Genomic DNA, 21,889 nt, shown 5'->3' on the forward strand with positions numbered 1-21,889 from the left:
TGTTGGCAGGGGTAGATGGGGCACTGCTGGGAGGTCAGGGCTCCCCTGTGTGGACTGTGCCATGCACTTGTCTTAGTTTCTTGGCTGCCACATGGCTGTTATTAATACATCCTCTCTAGCTTAACTTCAACTACATTGTTTTGATGACTTTTGAAAGTTTGTGCTAGACTCATAGGTAAGACACTTTATTTAAAATTAAGGCCTTTGATCAGCTATGTGAATTCAAAATTAAGGAATTAGTTTTTTCATTTGAATGACAGATTTGATATTTTTTAAATGAGGACTTTAATTTTTATGAAAATTTTAAGGAAATGCTGTATTAAGTATTTGAACTGACCTCCATAGCAATTTTATTTTAAACTACCTTTTTCAGAGTCTGTTTTGTAGGAGCATTGTTTAATATTCAGCACTGAATTCTGGATCTGTCTATTGTTTTGTCTGCTTAAATTGTAAGCCGAGCCACTATATCTATAGTCCTATACAGTTTCATAGCTCTCCCTCGTTTATGTGTATGATGACAGTGTATGCATGAACCATGACATCTAGACTTAATAGATTGTGGAGCGTTATATAGATGATAGGTAAGAATTAAAGGGATTTAATTTCTTAGAAAGAAAATGGAAAATGGCCATATTTTTAAAACAAAGTGTATTCGATTAATTAAATTTTTTGTATTATATGTGATTCCCTTATCCCTTCTTCATCCCAACCATTCATAGATATGTTTACTCTCAGTTGAAGAGTGAGACAGATTCCTGAAGCAAAAGATTTAAAAGATAATTTAAAAGAGGGGAAAATATAGCTTCATGGCATTGCTAGAAGTGGTTCGTCCTGTGGGCTGGGAAGAGCTGGGCATTCAAGTAGACTTAGAGATGACAAGCAGGAACTGAACATGGCTCATTTAGGTTCTAAAACCAATTAGATGTGGAAAAATGCCAAGTTGAATGCTGATTAGGATTTGTCCCCATAAGTGAGAAAGTAACAGCGTTCTTATGGTTTTGGTTTTGGTTGTTTTGTTTTTGTTTGTTTTGTATTTTGTGTGTTTTTGTTGTTGTTGTTGTTTTTCGACACAGGGTTTCTCTGTGTAGCTTTGCACTTTTCCTGAAACTCACTCTGTAGCCCAGGCTGGCCTCGAACTCACAGAGATCCACCTGGCTCTGCCTCCCAAGTGCTGGATTAAAGGCATGTACCACCACCGCCCGGCTCGCATTCTTATGTTTTATGTGCTTAGCTGGTTCTGAGAGATTAGAGGTTTCTTATGTGAGAGGGGAATTGATGACTTATACATGGCACTGGGAATGTTTGGGCAGAGAGGATCCAGTAAACAAACAGTTTGAATCAGATATATTTGTATGTTTCATAATGATCAATGGCTTTTATTTTTCCTGATCTTACTGGGTCAGAGGAGAGTGGGGAGCTGGTGATTTTATTATTTCTGTGCCTGGACTAAGGAAAGAGAAAACTCATTTAGGAATTTTAACAGTTATGCTGTTGAGCTTTCATTTTACTTTTTTTTTTTTTTTTTGGTTTTTCGAGACAGGGTTTCTCTGTGTAGCTTTGCGCCTTTCCTGGAACTCACTTGGTAGCCCAGGCTGGCCTCGAACTCACAGAGATCCGCCTGCCTCTGCCTCCCGAGTGCTGGGATTAAAGGTGTGCACCACCACCGCCCGGCTCATTTTACTTTTTAAAGTTATTTGCAGTTACTTTGGACTGATGCTGATTGGAAACAGTGACCACACTCTTCTCCTTGTCAGGAAACTGCATTCAGAGAATGAGAAGGACACCTCCATTGGATGAGCTACAGCCACCACCTTACCAAGACGACAGTGGTTCTCCTCATCTCTCTTGCACACCCTCTGAAATTGGGGATGGGAAGTGTGAAATTTCCCACTGCAGCAACAGCCCACGGTGTTCTTTCAACAAGTGCCCCAGTGAAGGAAGCACAGGACACGAGGCAGAGAGTTTTCACAATAAAGGATATGAAGATGATGTCCCTAGTGACAGTACCGCAGTTCTCAGCCCTGAAGTAAGCAGAAGCAGCCTGCGGTTGCCAGTAAGAGTTCTCTGGGGGTTACTTGCCTCTTGATGACAATGGTCTATGGTGTCTTAGCCCCTGTAGCTTCTCATACTGAAACAAACTCACTAAGGCTGCTGCAGCCTATATCCCTCACCCTTCCCACAACAAAGAGATGGGAGCTAAGGATGATTGTTGTTTATTAAATTCCTTTTATAGAACCTTCTGGAATGATTTACCTTTTTGCTCATGTTTCATGCTTTTTATCATTTTATTTTGGATTTTTTATTATCTAATTTTTTTGTTATTTTTGTTATTTTATTTGTTAAGATGTTGTTAGTCCTCCACCTACATCATCCTTTCCTGAATTTGGAGTATTAAGCACAACTTTTTCATGTAAAACATTAAGATAAAACATAAAGCATAATTAAATTGTTGGAGTTACAAGTTATTTCAAAGGGAAGAGTATATTTCCCTCCAAGTACAAACACCTTGTTCTTCAAGGCTAACAATATGATTCTGCCTAACTCAATTCACAATAATAAGTTTCAGGTGGGATTTGTGTTTATTAGCTACATATAACATGTACAATGTCAATAGACTAAGCAGAGCTTGGATAATGTGCATAATGAATAATGACCAAAAGTTGATAAAAATGACAACAATTTCATACAATTCACTGAAGATGCAGTACAAAATAACTCCTAAAACTAATGAGAAAATATTATGCTCATTATAAAACAGGAAAATGAAAAAAAAAACACAAATTATGCAGTTTTGCATGCAGAAAATTGGGCAAATTAACTCATTTCATGTTCCTGTGAGGACATTGACTGCCTGGAATTTTATTTGTCATGATCATTTGTTGATGAGTTTGGTGTAACCTATAATAATGGACATGCCTGTATTATTCATAGTTAGCAAATCTGCTCATTTTTCTACTTTCAAACTATTAAACATACGGATTAAAATGTGTATAAAAATTAAAATATTTTATTCGACATTTCACAAGCCTTTCAAATCTTACTGTATTTTCATTTCATAGAGTATGAAAGGAACAAATGATAGTTAGCTTTACTGGTGAAATTTTACAATTTCCTAAATTTAGTGTGGCTAGCTGCTTTTGTTTGTTACTTTTCTGATGTGAAAATGGTAACAAAATAATTGCAGTTTCAAAGCCTTTTTGTAATACAAGAATTTGTCTCATTCATTCTTAGGATGAAGACTAAGGTAACCCAAGCCTCACATGCAGCAACTATCTGTAGGATTTGCTTTCTTTACAAGTTTTACATTGCAAGCTTCTACAGCTTCCCCCTCCCTCCCTCCTTCCACCAGTGCTATCACTCTGACATGGTCTGTGCTGATAGCTTTGTATCTGCTGTCTAAATAATGAAGGTAGTTTTCTAATACACAGTGTGATTAAGGTGTGGATAGAATTTCTCAGTTTGGGGTTTTCTCCTATAATTTAAAAAACACTATAACTACTTTTCTAGTAGTTTTAGTATTGTCGTATAGTATCTGACATAGAAGAAAATGTTGAATTGATACTTTAAGCCTAATGTGTCATGATGCCACTAGTTTTCTTGTGTGCTATCACCTAGACACATTTGAGAACTTGTGTGTTTGAAAACCATATAGGTAGCCACTGACTTAACAATGACTGTGAATTATAACAGTGACCACAATAGTATCTGACACCTAGTCATCTTAATCATTGTTCACAGTTACTTCTTCAGGAAGTTAAAAAAAAAAAAAAATGCTAGTTTCAGAGAGAAGCAGGTAGCTCTGTTCCAACCTAGGTCCCTGTGAGTGCAGAAAAGGAGTTAGTAACAGCCACATTACTCTGTACATTCTTGTTGACCTGAGTTGTTGTTTGAGGATTTCTTTGTTGCAGTAGTGCCATCTGGACATACTACCAGGCAAACTGTCCCAGAAACCTTAATCACTAAAGTAAAATGTTCAAATGACAACCAGATGCCTAAGTGTGTGTGTGTGTGTGTGTGTGTGTGTGTGTGTGTGTGTGTGTGTGTGTATTTTCATCTACTTCAGATACAAAACAGAAGTTAAGCAAATTAAGATAAGGTAGGTTAACACAACTTAGCATAGAATGTCAGAACAGATAGATGGCAAGCCCACACTGATTTGTATGGGCCTATGCATCTTTCTCGCTGTCTGCTCATCAGCAGTTCTGTTTATCACCTGAAAGCCAGGACCAGCATTGAGATTTGAAAAGGGGTACCCACAGCTGGCAGTAAACTCTTGTTTGTGGGAGAGATAAAGGGGAAAATATACCTGTCCACCACTGGAACTTGCCAATCAGAGAAACTTGCTACCAAAGAAACAGTTAGGATTTTCCCCTGTATTTCCTAAGTAGAACCTATAGATGATACATGGCAGAGCATGGGCTTTCCATCTCTGTGAGCCTAGTACTCATTTACTCTATCACATTGTCTTTGTAGTCCATGGATCTTTGGCATATCTTATAGGTTGCTACTTTAGGACTTATGCCTGTATCTCTCAAGCTGCTTGCTTATCTGTAGGTAACTACAACTGTATATATTTCAGAAGCTATGTACATGCTATGTTAACACTATACAGTTTTTTTCCACTCTTGTGTCTCTTATAATGCATTCATATAGTACATCAAGTATACATTACATGAATGTTAGTTGTGGAATTTTTGATAGCCTAGGCTACTATAAAATTTGTATTTTTCCAAGTTTGTTTCATATCCCTGTAATATCTATCATGCATCAGAGGATTCATATAACAGGTAGCTCTTTTGAAGGGTTCCTGCAACTAATGGAGCCCCAACACCCTGAAAGGGAAGGATTGTTTTCTTAGTGCCTCTTGGAAGAATGTAAATAGTAGCTGTAGTATGTAAAGGTTCTACCTGTGTTTCTAAGAATTGTTAGACTGTGCCAGATTAAAAAAAAACAAAAAACAAAAAACTAGAAATAGCTGTTTAGGACAATATACAGTTTTTATTTTTCTAAAAACTCTTGTAACCCTTGTTAATGTTTTAAAACATTAAATTGAAATACAAAAGATACATTGGTAATCTATAATAACAATTATGAAATGGGTTTGTATTTCTAGCACCCACTTAAAGCTATATATGGCTATGTGTGCCTGCAACCACATTGCTGAGAACAGAAAAAGTAAGCTTGCTGAGGTTTGCTGGCCAGCCAGCCTAATCAAAAAGTGACAAGCTCTAGGCTTGGTGGAGGACCCTGTCTCAAAGTGATAAAGTGGAGAATGGTAGAGCAGGCCTGTCTCTAACCTCCTCCTCGGGCCTCTGTATTTGTGTGTACTGGAGGTCATCCCAGCATACACGTGCATACACCAGACACATGTAACCTAAGACAAACATGTTTAGCATACAGTAAATTTATAAAGCATACACAAAACACATACAGCAGTCATCAAACACATGCAGCATACACAAACACATACAGGAATTTAAAAAACATCTTCTGTAAAAGTTTGTCCTGTTTTCCACAAATGATATTAAAGATTGTGTAAGACTTACAGAAGCTCCTGTCTTGTTTTCTGCTTAAAGAAGAGCCTTCTACCCCAAAGCTAACAGAGGGCTTAGCACATAGTGCTAAGTTGACTGAAAAACTCAAAAGCTTCTTTCTCTTTCACTCAATCAGATAAGCAAGGCTTTGCATAATGGCCTCATTCAGGGCTAGCTTCTTATGTGAATCTACCATTCCCTAAAGCCCTGTTGTTCTTTTGGTTCAAACTGATTCCACATAGTACCTGTGTGGCTGCTTGTGGAGAGAGAATGAAAAGCAAGCACTTCCATTTCAAGGTTGAGATAGATGTTTCTCATAGGAGCTCTGTGTGCCTCTATCTGCCCACGCTATACCGTAAGCACATCTAAGAGAGCCTCTGGGGTGCAATGTGCTTCTGGGTGGGGTGTCCTTTGAGCTAATAGGAGAAAGAAGACCAAGGTCAGCATTGTTCAGTGCCACAGTAGCTCTAAATCCAAAATCACTTATATCTTATTCAATACTTGAAGGGCCAAAGTGTATAGCTCCAAGGTCAGAAACCTGGTTTAGGCATTGACAATAATTAGATAAGATCCTCAGACATCTCAGGTAGTTAGACTAGCAGGAATTTGAGACAGTTGCTGTTAAAATAGTCTCAGTTTCTGACCATGTCATAAGTAACGTGTAGTTTTAGCCTTTCTTCAGCTTTTGAAATGTGTATTTAGCCATGCCATTGGCAATTAATGTGGAGAAAAATACAGTTGTTTTTAATTCTGGTTGAAAATTGAGATAAACATGGTCTGTGGTATGGAGAGTGACTATTTGGATGCACAATGTCTTAAGCCCTTTGCATTTCTATTCAGGTTTCCCGTTTCTACTGACTTAAGTTTTACTGTATATATTCTATTTTAGATGGAGTCATCTTAGACATCCTTGAAAATGGAGCCACATTTTTCTGTAGCATTGAACTTCGCTCTTCTCTAAAGACTCCTCCATCAGGAGCAAAGACATTAATATACACATTAAACTCTAGTTTGTACAAATATACATCCAATTTTTTCAAAACTGTGATAGTGAATATTCCACTCAAAAGATGTCTTCATTGTGAAGTATTTTACCACTTAAATTATGCTGCCCAGTAAGGTAACTTTGGCCTTTAGTTGACTGATACTTATGCTTTCTCTATGACAACAAATGAAAATTGTTTTTATATCATACTCTAAAAGAAATGGGCATTTATTTACATGCTAGATTAAGTAATAGGGTTAAAAACTAAAAACATTTAAATTTGCTTTTCTTAGGACATGTCAGCTCAAGGATCCTCCTCACAGCTTCCTAAACCTTTTGATCCAGAGCCAGAAGCTAAATATGGCACACTGGATGTGACTTTTGACTATGACTCACAAAGACAGAAGCTTCTGGTAACGGTGACAGCTGTCACAGACATTCCAACATATAACAGGACAGGTGGCAACTCGTGGCAGGTACATCTTGTTCTTCTACCTATAAAGAAACAGAGAGCCAAAACCAGCATCCAGAGAGGACCATGCCCTGTCTTCACAGAAACATTCAAATTTAACCACGTTGAATCGGAGATGATCGGAAACTATGCAGTTAGGTTTAGACTGTATGGTGTCCATCGTATGAAGAAAGAAAAGATTGTGGGGGAAAAGATTTTTTATTTAACAAAATTGAATCTTCAAGGGAAAATGTCATTACCGGTGATACTGGAACCTTCTTACAATCCTTCTGTGAGTATCTCATCAAATGACCCGGATACAGTTTCTGTTTATGGCATGTAGCACATGCCACAGGAGAAGTCTATAACCAAACCCACTTCTTCCATACCGTGTCATTTCTGTAGCAACCAGACACATCTATCTGAGCCCTTCTGTTTTGTGTCAATTTACTCCATGTGCTTCATTTTCTCCTTCTACGTTCTCATGCAGGTCTTTGCATTCATTTCTGTTGACTGCATTAAATGGTTGATTGTGCATTGTCCAGACTCACTACAGAAGTTACCCTTTTCCTTCCAGGTTAAACTAGATGGCACAGGAAGAGCTGTCTAGCCCATCTTAAAAAGAGTGTATACTGCTGCCCAAGACAGAATTATTTTTCTAGAACTACCATAAAATTAATTTAAAAGTAAAAAAAAAAAGTCCTTGTTAGACTTTTCATCCTTTTTGAGAAAAGACTGGAGTATTTTTCAGTGAAAAACTATGACCTCAAGCTTTTTAATTTTTTGCAGATTATATTCATACACTATATATTTCTCTCTATATATTTTAACAAAATTCCCACAAGGCATTGCAGATTACAGGAGAGTAATGACTGCATTGTTTATTTAAACCAGGGAGATGCATTATGTCACATAGTTATTTCAGTATGAGAAAATCTGTGACTTGGGTAAGTGTAAATTATGACTTATATTTATTCCTTTCTGTGTTATATTGGAAAAGAAACATTTTATAATGTAAATATGCAGACTTTAGAATAGATTTAAATTTTAAATTAGAGGTCTGATATTTCACGGTTGTTTCTAAGCTTTGACCATGTGAGCCAGAAGCCTGGGCTCCGGCCCATTGCATCATACCAGGCAATATCTGAACCTGCCAGCTTCCATTCACCATGCAGCCAAGCTACTTCAACCAGATCCTTGCAGGATCTTTATAAGGAAAAGATGATGGTAGGTTTAATATTTCAGTTTTATTGACAGAATTAACACATCATTTAAAAATTTTAGAATAAGCAATTTTGGGGAATTGCCTTTTAAAACATTTTTTGTTCTTGAGAATTCCATACATTTATACAATAAAATATGACCATATTTCCCCAATTTCCTCCCATGTCTCCTTCAACATGTCCCCATCCCAACTGCATGTCTTCTTTTAAATAACCCACTAATTCCAGTTAGTGCTGCTCACATGTGCATATAGATGTGGGGCCATCACTGGAGCATAGGACTTCTACCAGTGGCCTGCATATTTAATAATTTCATTTTTCTTTACAGTTGAGTTGTACTTCACTGTGTAAATGCCTTTTTAAATCAGAGTGCTTTATAAGAAGAAACAAAGGAGGACCATGCAGACAATATTTTAGGGGTATACATTTTTATAAACATGAAATATTCTGCTATTATTAATCCAGTTTTTAAAATTTTTTACTATCTAGTATGGATAAGTAGTAGTTTTCTATGGAGAACAGGCTCTTACATAATAATAACTGAGTTAAATTAGAAGAGAAAGACTGGCATCAAAAACTGTGTTCATATTGCTTTGATGACTTCATCTGTTCCCAGTTCTATATGAATTGTATTCTTTGCCATAAACAATAGTACAGTTTTATCTCTGCTCAAACTAAATGTCTCCTTCATTGCATGTATTTACTCTGTAGTCGTGGATTCTATAATATTTTTGGCCAGGCAGTACAGTAAGTTCCTAAGGGCTGCTTAGAAGAAAGTGCTAGGTAAGTAGCTTCTAAAACATACAATGTGCATCTGTAGAAAGGTGTCTATCTTCTGCTCTTAGAAATTTCCCCTAGGTACCAGTGTGCCTGTCATATTTAGTAGCTGAATCTCATTGCTCTTTAGCTTTGCTTTGCCCTTCCCACCCTTTCAGAATCTTAGAACTGGGCACATTTAAGTTTTTAGGCCAACTTATAACACTATTATACTGAATGTAAAAATATAGTATCAATAGAACTCATGTATTTTCTGTGTGTGCCATAGTACTAATGTTCTCTTTGCTTTTTTTTTTTTTTAAATATAAGCTAAATGGAGAACTCTTGTTATTGTAATTTACTTGAGAGAGGTCTTTGATTCTGTAAGACATGTTTATGAGGTACACTTGTGGGGGAAAAAAGATTACTTCCATATTTAGTCATTCATTCTGGTAGCTTTGTAGTGATTGTTTATTGTTATTATTGTAAGAATATTAACCTTTCACCAAGGAAGTTTTAATCCAGCACCTGAACTTACAAATTACTTTTAAAATGTGCTTAAAGTTTACAATTTATTTCATAGATATTAATATAATACATAGTATTTAGTTTCATAAATAGTTTTTCAGAACTTGAGTCAGGACACACAAAAATGACTTTTTAATAACTCTGTGATAGTTTTTGCTACTGGAAAGATTAAAACAACATTGAAATGTGGCTATAGCTTGAGTCTGCCTCCTTGACCAGTGCACATAGAAAATATGTTGAAAGTTGAAAGATGTGACTTCCTTTTTAACCAGCTACATAAGCTTTCTAAAGTATTTTGAACATCAGATTTCTGATGACTAAAATGAAAGGATTTAGACCAGTGACGTTTAGGCTGTGTTTGTCTCTGGTATTCTGATTCTACTAACATTATGAAAGAAGTTAGTAAAGAACAGAAATGGGATAAACTTTATCACATTTGTTTATTTAATGGTGTGTATTTTTATGTGAGTGGGTAGGTGAGGTGGATGCATATGTGCCACAACACTTGTGTGGTAGTCAAGAGGACGGTTTTCAGGACTTGATTCTCTCCTTCACCATATGGGTCCAGAGGATCAAACTCAGGTCATCAGCCTTGGTGACAAGTGCCTTTATCCATTGAGCCAGAAATGGAATAAATTGTAAGTGTTTACACTATCATTTTTTGCAGTGGACATGTACTGTTTTCTAGCTTTTCCATACTTTTTCAACTTTCTAAAGCGTGAGGGAGTCCACCTCCTTTAGACACTCTGTAATACTCACTTTCCCAGGCTTATATGTGTTAGAGCAAGGCATTGAGGTCTAGATTTACTTTTGATGTTTGTTTTGTAATAAAATATGAGCCAGAAAAGTACAAAGGGAATCTCATTTTAAAGGTTAGAAGTAAAGAAAAAAATTTAGTAGATGTTCAGTCTTTGTGTTCTTCATGCTATAGACTCCATAGGACTTGTAATAATCCGGGAAAACGGCTGTTGCCTATTCCAGGTAAAGAATAATCATGTTATAAGAATATTGTAGATAATAAATTAGTCTTTACATTTCTTATTTGTTTCAAGAAGATTTAAATTTCTATCACTGGACGTGCACATGTTCCTGCAAGTCCTCCCTTGTCTTTATTCCATTCTTGGACCTGTTGAAGGAAAATGCACATTCACAGGTGTTAGGTGTGCAATGTTCCTCCAGTGGAAAGGCTAGTCACCCTTACCTCCTTGTTAGCAGTCCGGGTGGGCGTGCTACCCATTTTGGGCACTTTGCAAGGTTGTGATGATGCTGAGTGTGACAAACAGTGAGTGTGGAACCTTTGTAGTTACTGTAAATAGGAGTTGCTATCCTGTGATTAAACAGTATCCCTACTTAGTTTGAATAATTCTAACATTTTTATGCAGATTTATCATACCTAATATTTTCTGGTGTTGCTAACCATTGCAAATATAATGATTATTTTATTTTCTTTCTTAGGCTCGGAATTTGGGTTTTATTCTATTATAAAATTACCTGATATCATATAATCAAATATATAATTTGTTTAGGAAAGCTCTATCTTCATATTTCTATATTCGTTTACTTCACTTTAAAGGATCAATGTTACCTATAGGTTAATGTTCCATGTCACTTGCTCATTAGGAGTTCTTCAGTAGATTTAGGCTTTTATAACATGAAAATTTACTCTCTTGGGACATTCTCTTTTAAATCTCATTTAAATACTATGTTTTATAACCAAAGCCTTTCCTAAATAACCAAGCTCCAGCCTGGTATCACTGAATGTCAGTGAACTTGAGATGGTTAACAACATGAGAAGTCTTGATAAAAATCAGGCAAGTTGGCCAAAACAAGAATGAAAGTAATAGTTTGTTACTATGACAGCTAAATAGTGACATTTCTTTACTTGTCATTGAAATGATAGTATCATGATTTACCAAAGTGCACACATACTCTCTTCATTTTTATACATATAAGATCAAAGATATCATGAAAGGGAGATTTCTACCAGGGCCTTAGGGTTAAAAAAAAATCCTAAAAGATCACAGGTAGCAAAACAAATGAGGGTCAGAAGGATATCAGACTTCCCATACTAAAACCAAGTCTTCAAAATTGCAAGAGAAACTTATTTCTCTATTATGTGTTTCATATGTCCTCAGCACAACACTTTGTTAGGTCTATTCCAGGTCTTTTGTGGTGACAGTGCCTGAGAAGACAACTGAAGAACTTACATTGAATAATGGTTTCAGATATTTCAACCCAGAGTCATCTGACTCCATTGAGGTATGAGGCAAGAGCATGTTGCAGAGGTTGCTCACCTCATGGCTGCCAGCATGCAGAGTTAAAAGGTCAGGGAACATTTTTCCTTTGCCCACTTCCAGTGACCTACTTCCTCCAACTAGAGCCTGCCTTCTTTTTACCACCTCCCAGCAAAGCCATCATAAAAATCCATCAAGGAATTGATCCATTTATTAGGTCAGAGTCCTCATGATCCAGTTGCTTGCTTGCCCCTAATACAAAGCCTATGAAGGACATTGCATATTCAAAGCATTTATATCCATTTTGCAGATGGCAAAGTAGACAAGTATAACTGTGATTCTCCCAAAGTCACAGTCACATTAGATTGCTTGGCAGTGGGCAAATCTTCCTAGCTCTTTCTAGTTTATTTCCTAAACTTAGGAGGAGGCTCATATCTGAGATTCCCTAGAGTTCTAGATGCTAATCAGATTCTGCAGCTAAACCATGTATCTGTGCATGGTTGGCAAAGGAAAAGTAAGGCAGGTGCCCTCTTCTCACTCCTCCAGCAAGTCCAAGGAAAGTTGTCTTCTTTCCATCTACATACTAGTAGCTGGTCTTGAGCTTCAATGGTAGCATCAGGGGTGATGACTGCCCTAGTGTGTGTTCACTTTATGGTAGCACCTACTTGGGAAGCAGAGCAACATGGCTCTGCTTCTCCATGTTCTGGGGCCATTCCTGCAGGACCATCTAGAGCTAATCCCTCGACTTTTCCAATAATGCTGTAAGTTCCTGGTTTCTCTGTTAAATATATCTTTTTAAAATACTCAAACAGGTTGTTTCGCTCACTAAACCTTTTCAGCACAGTTCACAGTTCAAAGTAGAGACATCTTAGGAAGTTCATGCTATACTAAGACATTGTCAGTCAAAACTAGGGTTTGGTTGTAGTAGATTTTTTTCTTAAATACCATTTCTGAAAATTATAGTAGTAGAAAAAGACTAAGAAAGGCAAATTCTTTAATTTTCTTTAACCCAAGTAGTGTTCTATATGCTGGATACAATTTTAAGTATGTATATATTAGCTTATTTATTCTTTGAGATGGATGCTATGGCCTCAGTTTACCCAGAGTAATACATGTAGCACCTGCCCTGACAGTCTGTCTTCAGCATATTGTGTATTGTCATTATATCTAACAATACTAAATTTGGCCTAAAGGAGATTTGAGTTATCAAAAAATGTTAATGGAAACAACTTTAGTGTATGAACCTGTTTTTTCTCTCAAGTAATGTTTTTCTCATAGTTAAAAATATTTCCCAGAATCCATAAAATCAAGATCATGAGCAGAATTTATAAACACATGAATGAAATTATAGAAAAGATGTGAAGATGTCTTTCATTTTTAGGAAAATCCTTCAGCATCAGTTAACATTACTCATGAAGAGCCAGAGGTTGTATGGAATGGCATTTACATCTGTTCAAAGTCCAATTTCAAGTGAATATTCAGCAAGGAACACCCTAAATGTAATAAAAGACCTAGAGAGCATGCTTTTCTTCAGAAATAATTAAGATAATGTCAGCACAGTACTGCTTTCTCCTTCTGCTGCTCATCCTACCCTGCAGCCTTGAAATCCCTGTCTCACTAGGCTTCCGGCCCTGTGCAGAACCAGACATTGTAGCTACAAAGACAATGATATTAATTCAGGCTCAGGAGCTGGGGGTTGGAGGGCGAGGTGGGGTCACCTCCCAGGTCATATCAGGTAAGCATTGGAAAAGTGAATTTAAGATACCAGCACTAGAAAAAATAACACCTGGGAGCCCAGAAGACACCAGCTAGTGGCATGATGTAGTATTTATTTAAATCTGTTGAAAATAAAGATAGGACCTTACACCAGTTATGTCCGGACCTGAGTGCCTGTCTTTTTAACACTGTGAGTCTAAAGGCCTAAAGGCTAGATAGCTATGGTTTGTTCTTGTTCCACAGGATCTGCCTTTTCTCATATCATGGTTTTCACTGTTATTTCTTGGGTATCCAGGACTACAATGTGTCATTGTGAGTCCTAAAACATTGGTTGTATCTGATCATAATATTTATATTTTTGGTTGTGAGCCTTGCCTTTAATGGCTGAGCTAACCCGCCAGCCCTGATCATAATATTTAGTATGAAACAAATGACATCATTAAGAAAACTTTAAAGATTCACTAACGGAGTAAAGTATCTTTCCAGAATTACCTACTGAAATTACAACCAATTAAACTATTAAAAATCACCTTTACTAAAAATAATTTTACCTAAAATACTTGTAGTGAAATTCACTCTTGAATATTTTGAGATGGGTATGAATGGAAAGTGGTTATATGTACTTTAAAAAAAGTGTTAACTGTTTCATTACCTTTGGCAACTTTCAAATTTTTAAATTTTAGATTTACTTTAAGTATTAAAATTATGGCATTAGTTAGAAGCTGAGAATATTTTGAGAAGAGAAAAATAAAAACATGTTAAGAGGGGTTGATATCATTGTGGCAATGAAAAAAATTTTAACCAGTGTTCAGTAGATTAGGTTTTCCTTTGATTTGGTTTATTTAAACAGACTGTGTCACCAAAGACTTGAGAACTAAATTTTCAGAAACTGACAAATAATATCTCCAATTTCATTGGTCCTTTAGGAACAGAAATTTGGGGAAATATACCAAATGGCCTATTACCTGTGTTCAAGGATGTGTTTATCTCATAGTCCCACTTGGCTTTCCTGGAGCTTACACTGTGAAATGACATGAAGTGAGAAGAAAATATTAACAGATTTGTCCAGAACAGCACTTCATGAACTAAAAAAGCTTCTGTGGGCAGTTGCTTTTCATTTCCTTGCAACTTCTTTTAGTGCTCTAGGAAGACTTGTTTAAATTACATCTTATGAAATAATTGAGGGAGCTGGAGGATTCCCTATGAAGCTTCATTACGGTTCTCAGAAATATCCTTCTTTATTCATGTTTTAATAAATGTATGAATCATATTTTGCCATTTTATTTGTCAGTAACATATATAACAAAATTTGAATCAGAACTAATTTTCAAATAGTCTGTTTTGTGGCTGTCTTAAAGTTTCTATTGCTGTGATAAAATACCATAACTAAAAGTAACTTGGGGAGGAAAGGGTTTATCTTACATTTCCATGTAACAGTCCATAATGAAGGGAACCCAGGGCAGGAACTCAAGACAAGAACCTGGAGGCAGAAACAGAGGAGAAGGCCATGGAAGAATGCTGTTTATTGACTTGCTCCTCCTGGCTTGTTTTGGAAGAGACAAGGGAAAGGCTCTTCACTCCCAGAGTTTCCTTTGAACAAGGTTAAACAGCATCTGAATTTATCAATATAATGTTTCTTATACTCCCCTTTTGAGACAGTCTTGAATAAAATAATGTCTTCCATACTCTTTTAACAATTGCCAGACTCTATTTTTTTTTTTTAATGGTGTCCCAAATTCCTTGGACGTTTTGTGTTACCACTCTTTTGGCTTTAGTGTTTTCTTTGACGAATCTATTTTCTCTATTGTGTCTTCAACGTCAGAGATTCTCTGTTCCATCTCTTGCATTCAGTTGGTTTTGTTTGCATCTGTAGTTCCTGTTCGTTTAGTCAGAATTTCTATTTCTAGCATTCCCTCAGTTTGTGTCTTCTTTACTGTCTTGATTTCAATTTTCAAATCTTGAACTGCTTCATCATTTAATTACTTTTTCTTGGCTTTCTTTCATTTCTTCCAATTTTTTTGTTAGTTTTTTTTTCTTCCATTTCTTTAAGGGAATGTTTATCTTCTCTTTAAGGGAGTTTTTCATTTCCTCTTTAAGGGCCTCTGTCATCTTTTTAAAGTCATTTTTAGGATTGATTTCTTCTGCTTCTTCTGCATTGGTATGTTCAGGTCTTTCAGATGTAGAATCACTAGGTTCTGATGTTGTCATATAGCTCTTTATGTTGTTGCCTGTATTTTTGCACTGGCATCTACTTATCTCTTCCTCTACTCGGTACAGGCAGTATCTGTGTCTGAAGGTGCTTCTCTTGTTTTAATTGATAGTCTTGGTCCACTAGGAGTTCTTGGTCGAATCGGTGCTGTTGGATTCTGTTTCTCTGGTAGCAGCTTAGTCCAATCAGTGTTATAGTGGGTTCTGTCTCAGGGAGCAGTTGTTCCCAATGGGTGCAGGGTGGGCTTATGGCTCCAGTGGTTGTTGGGTTCGCAGGGACTGTTTTTGTTTGTTTGTTTGTTTTTTGTTTGTTGTTTTGTGTTTTGTTTTGGTGAAGGCGCAGGGAAAGGTAGCTGCCTGGTCCCTGGGGCTCTAATGGCTGAGGCCTAGGGCCTAGAGATCTAGCCTGCCATCCGGAGATGGGGCCCTACCTATCCCTAGTCAGTGTAGGGTGGACTTATGATTCTGGTGATCTGGTTTGGTGGCTGGCTGGCTCCTTCTCTTGCCTTCTCAGGTCGAGTTTTGCTTGCTCACCAACTTCTCAGCTGATCTTGTTTCCTCAGACTGAAGGCTGCCAATTTCTGAAACCTCTCCTGAATGTGTCTCAGCTGAACAGGTTAATCAGTAAGGCAATTTCACCAACACCTCCAATGGTGTTGGGCTTTGCAGGATCGGCAGCTGGGTCTCTGGTCAGCTTCGGGCAGAATCTCTATATATTTTTTTGCAAACTTTTGTCTTCTTTTCATATTCAGTGCCTTGACTAGTCTTACAGTACAGTGCTGAATAGAAGTACTAAGAGCAGATGTCCCTGTCTTGTTCCTGATCTTAGAGGGGAACCATTTGCTCTTTTAAGACTAAGAATATTAGCTGTGAGGTTTTCAAACGTGCCCATTACGAGTTGAGGAAGGTCCCTTTGGTTCCTGATTGCCGTTGTTAAAGCATTTTGTTATACGCATTGTCTGTATCTATTGAGATACAGATTTTGTCCTTTGTTCTGTTGTGATAGTGTATTAAATCTACTGAGTGTTTGTATGGGGGAGTGCACATGTGAGTGTGGGTGCATGTGTGTGTGTGGTGATCATGTGGACAACTGGTGTTGGTACTGAAGTGCTACCCACTGTTTGTTTGAAAGTTTGCTCTATAGGCCAGGCTAGCTGGATTTCAAGCTATGAGAGATTTGCCTATCTCCACCTCTCATCTTACCATCACTGGGATCATAGGCACATACTACTATGACTGGCTTTTTATGTAGGTTCTGGTGATCAAAATGAGATCATAACATTTGTAAGGCAAGTACTTTACCAACTGAGCTGTCTCCCAGCCTATTGCTGTTTTCTATTTGTTAGCTTCACCTTACATTCCTGCGTAAATCCTATTTTGTCGTGACAGCTTGCTAGTATTTTAAGGATTTTTTGTGGTACTCATAAAAGATACAAGTGTTTAGTAAGCTTTTCTTCTGATGCCTTTGCCATGTTCTGGTATTTTACTCTTAAGGAATGAACTAGAAAATGTTTTCTCCTCTTGTGTTCTGTTTTTTAATATTTTTAAGTGTTTGCTGATATATTAGTGCAGCTGTCACAAAAACCAAAATGCAATCAGCTTACAGCAACAACCTTTTTCTTTCTAGAAGTTTGAAATTGGTGCTGGCATGTGCTGGTTCTATAGGAAGTCAGCTGGCAATGGCTGCATCCCTGGCGACCACTAGCCTGTAGATATGTCACCCCAGTCTTTATTGTGTCTTCAGATGGCACTCTCCCTGTATGCCTTTGTATGTTTTCTCTTCCAACAAGAGTGCTAGTCATATTGGATCAGGATCCTAACTTCTTTAATGTTGACCTTTTGAAACACATCTTCATAAGTCTGCAAAGACCTTATTTTCAGATAAGTTCACACCAGCTATAGCAGTGTTACAATTTGAATGTTTCTTTGTGGGAAATGCCTTTACTCTGCAATGGATAGAGATATCTGTGAAGTCATCTAGAATGGGGGTTTACTTCTTGGGAAATTTGGGTTTCCTCTGGTATGATTTAGTAATTCCATACCATAGTTTTGTTACTCATGTATTCAGATTTTTCCTTTCCCTTTTAAGCCACTTCAGAAGATTATGTACTTATAGGAATTTTTGTAATTTAAGTCATCTAATTCATTGAATTTCAAGTAGTAGTCTCTTACTAACCTTTTTACTTCTAGAGGTCCATAATAATGGCCCTTTTTTCATAGTTGATTGTAGTAGTTGGAATTTTGTCTCTTATTTTCTTGGCCACTCCAGCTAGATGTTTGTCAGTTTTCTTGGCCTTTTCAAAGAATCAGTTTTTATTTTGTTATTTTTTTTCTCTGTTGTCCCTATAAAGTTGTTCACTCCCATCTTTGTTTAAATCCTTGTCTTATGCTTTGGGCTTAGTGTACTGATTTTCTAAGTTGTGTTTTGTGTTGTAAAAGAGTTTTGATGATTTGAGAACTGACTTTCTTAATAAAGGCACACATGTCTATAAACCTCTGAACTAGTTTTTGCGGCATCTCATATGACATGTTTTGTTTTCATTTTCATTTGTCTCAAAATACAAATTTATTTTTTATTTCACCTTTGAACCATTATAGTTATTTACAGATTTCCTAGTTAATTTACATGTTTGTGAATTTCTCAAGTTTCCTTCTGTTAATGATCTCTCATTTAACTGTCTTAAAATTTAACTGAGACTTGTTTTTTTGGCCTAATCAATTGTCTATCCTCATTTGCCCACAGAAAACATTCCATATGCACTTGAAAAGAAGTCTCTCCAGTGTTCTGCAGATAGCTGTTAGCCACAGTTGGTACACAATGCTCAGGTCTTCTCATGCCTCATGCTTTTCTTGTAAGAAAGAGGAAGCATTGTTGGCTTCAACTGTTACTATAGAATTGGCTCTAATGTTTTTTCAGTTTTTCAATGGTTGCTTTTATTTGAGGGCTACATCATTGAATGACATTCTTATCATTATAAGATGTTTCATATTACATTTTCTTAGTATATATTGGGGCTGATACTGGCATAGCCACTTTAGTTCTCTTTTTTGTTTATGCTTGCAAGATATATCTTTTTTTTTCAATCATTTTTTACTGTCACTTCATTTGTGTCCTTAAATCTAACAAAGAGCTCTTATAGATGTAGTGTTATTGTGACCTATTGTTTGAAATATATTCTGCCAAGCCTTGATTTGGGCTTAGTTCATCTACATTCAATGTGGTTACTGTTGACCAAAGTGCCATATTACCATTTGTTTTCTGTGTCTTGCTCCTTGTCTCTCTGCTTCTCCATTACGGATTTATTTTGTACTAGGTATTTTCTAATATGCTGTCTTATTTACCTTTCTACTACTCTGTTTTTCAAGTTATTTTCTTAGTGAATTTTCTGGGAATTACAATTAACATCTTAATTTAAAATAATCTAATTCAAGTGAGCACCAACCTAATTTCAGTAGTATATAAAATGTGCTTAGTGTGTGCCCCATCAATTTTCCTTCTCCATTTTTGCTGTTATTATCATACAAATTACATCTGTATATATTAGAAGTTTATTAACAAATGTCTAGATTTATTGCTTTATTCAATGTCTTTTAAATTGGATAGTAAAGAGTTATATATTGTTTTCCCATTCCTGCCTTAACAAATTATGAAAAACATAAAATTTCTTACCTTGTAAGTTTGAAGAACATTAGTCCCAAATTGTGAGCCAGGAATAGATTCCTTCTGGAAATGGCAAGAAAGGACCTTGCTTTGTGTTTCCTTTTCTGTCTTCTAAAAACCACCTGTTCCTTGGCTCATGCTCCCTTTCTCCATCTTCCAAGCCAATAGCAATGGCATTTTGACCTCGCTCTCTCATTGCCTTTGTTTCCTGACGCTCTCTTACAAAGTGGTGTGCCTCATACAAAGGTGCTATGCTGTCCCACTCTAATAGTGAAAACATTCTCCCTTTAAAGATTTCTCATCAGGTTTATAAAGTTGTTTTTTCATATAAGGTAACACTTATAGGTTCTGAGGCTTTTGAAGCCTCCAAGCCTGCCCCTGTGACACAACTTCTCCAACAAGGCCACAGCTCCTAATCCTTCCCAAACAGTTCTGCCAACTGGGGAGCAAGTATTCAAATATGTGAGCCTATAGGGCCATTCTCATTCAAACCAACTCATCCCACTCCCTGGCCTCCACAGATTTGCAGCCATATCATAATGCAAAAATAACATTTAGTCAAACTTCTAAAGTCCCCATATTTTTTCACAGTCTCAATACACTTTAAAAGTCCAAAGCCTCTTCTGAGGCTTAAGGTAATCTCTTATTTGTAACCCCCTGTAAAAGCAAATTACACACTTCCAACATACAATGACACAGAATATACATTACCATTCCCAAAAGGGAGGAAAGGAGGCATAATGAGGAAATACTGTACTAAAACAAGACCAGAATCCAGTAAGGCAAACTCCAAGTCCTGTAGTTCTATGTCTGATATTGAAGGGCTTAGATGGCTCCAACCTTTCAGATTTGCTGAATACAATGCACTTCTCTCTTGTGGGCTAGTTCTACTCTATATCTGCAGCTCTACTTGGCAGATATCTCAATATTCTGGCACCTTTAACATCTTGGAGTCTCCAACACAAACCAGACTTTGCTTTCACAGCTTCAGGCAGTGACCTTTCAGGACCTCCATTCAGGGACTCTTCTGCCACGTGCCCAGCCTTAGCTGCTTTTCCTAAACACAGAAGAAGATTCCATAACCTCTTTCCTTTATCCTTCTTGATTCTAAAGCCAGAACCACATGGCCAGTGCTGCCAATTTGGGCTGACTGCTTGGAATAGAGGCTGGCCCCCTCCTTGAATCACATTTATATAAACTTCAATTGTTGGTGTTTTTTGGTTGCAGAAAATTCCTCAGGCATTTTCTTTTTACAGATTGGAAGCTTAGCTTGGTGGAGTCTTGCCCTGAGGGTGCCACTCTTAATTCCATTTCACATCAGGCCTTTTCTTCTTTTCTGAAGCACAGGCCTTGATTCCATCATTAAATTTCTTGATGCTCCTTTACCTTAAAACTGTACATTTTGTATGTTCTTTTTGCCCTGCTTGCTCTTTTTCATTGTAGACCTGCATAAGAGTGACTTTTAGGCCGGGCGGTGGTGGCGCACACCTTTAATCCCAGCACTCGGGAGGCAGAGGCAGGTGGATCTCTGTGAGTTCGAGGCCAGCCTGGGCTACAGAGTGAGTTCCAGAAAAGGTGCAAAGCTACACAGAGAAACCCTGTCTTTTTTTTTTTTTTTTTTTTTTTTTTTTAAAAAGTGACTTCTAATGACCATGCAGCAGAGTCTATATAGACTGTCTTGAAATCACCTCTGCCAACAAATTAGTCCAAAATGCTTCATTTTAGCCTCAAGCATATGTATTCTCATGACAAGGGCAAAAAAAGGAGCCACATTCTTTGCCAAAATATTGTAAGAATGTTAGCCCAGTTGCTAATATTTCCCTCTGAAACCTCTTAAGTTGGACCTCCAGAGTCTACATTTCTCTTAACAGTATTGACTTCCAAGCTCCTACTAGGATGTCCCATTAATCCCCTGCTAACAGCATTCAACCACTTTTTTAGTCAAAATCCCAAAATTGTCCATATTCCTCCAAAAACACCATGATCAGGCCTATCATAGTCCCAACTCTTGGCACCAACTTCTGTCTTAGTTACTTTTCTGTTGCTGTGATAAGTCACCATGACCAAGGCAAATTATAAGAGAAGAAGTTTATTTGAAGCTTATAATTTCAGGGTTAGAGTTCATGACCATCATGATGGGGAGCATGGCAGCAGGCAAACAGGCTGGTGCTAGAGCTAAGAGCTTGATATATAAGCATAGAAAGACACTGAGAATGGTAGGGATCTTTTGAAGCCTCCAAGCCTGCTCTGTGACACAACTCCTCCAACAAGACCATAACTCCTAATCCTTCCCAAACAGTTCCACTAACTAGGAACCAAGTACTCAGATATATGAGGAGCCTATGAGGCCATTATAATTCAAACCATCACAGATGTGTTTCAACAAATTGGGATGTTTTCAATCATATTTTTTGAGATGTCTTCTGTACCTTCTCTTCCTTCCTCCCAGAATTCTGATATGTTATGCTTGATGATGTTTCTCACAGGCCTTTAAAGCAGTAGTCTTTTGTTTTTTCTCAGTCTTAGGCTGGAAATTCTCAACGTAACCTTCCAATTCAATGCTGTTGATCTCTTTATAGAATTTCTCATCTCA

The 21,889-nt window shown here is 37.1% G+C and overlaps 1 protein-coding gene across 10 annotated transcripts in view; it reads left to right on the plus strand.

Annotated features, from left to right (window-relative positions):
- The window catches only part of Syt14 (synaptotagmin 14), a 167,236-nt gene that overhangs the window by 120,596 nt on the left and 24,751 nt on the right, over positions 1 to 21,889 (plus strand). For 7 of the 10 annotated variants that reach the window (XM_028882835.2, XM_028882826.2, XM_028882832.2 and 4 more), the window contains 2 exons: positions 1,755 to 2,053; positions 6,813 to 7,262. In XM_028882835.2, coding sequence (XP_028738668.1) covers positions 1,755 to 2,053; positions 6,813 to 7,262 — 749 coding nt within the window. The remainder of the gene's footprint in view (positions 1 to 1,754; positions 2,054 to 6,812; positions 7,263 to 21,889) is intronic. The other 3 variants (XM_028882833.2, XM_028882834.2, XM_028882824.2) reach the window with 1 other exon arrangement.

The sequence above is a fragment of the Peromyscus leucopus genome, chromosome 15, assembly GCF_004664715.2.
Source record: "Peromyscus leucopus breed LL Stock chromosome 15, UCI_PerLeu_2.1, whole genome shotgun sequence".
NCBI lineage: Eukaryota > Metazoa > Chordata > Mammalia > Rodentia > Cricetidae > Peromyscus > Peromyscus leucopus.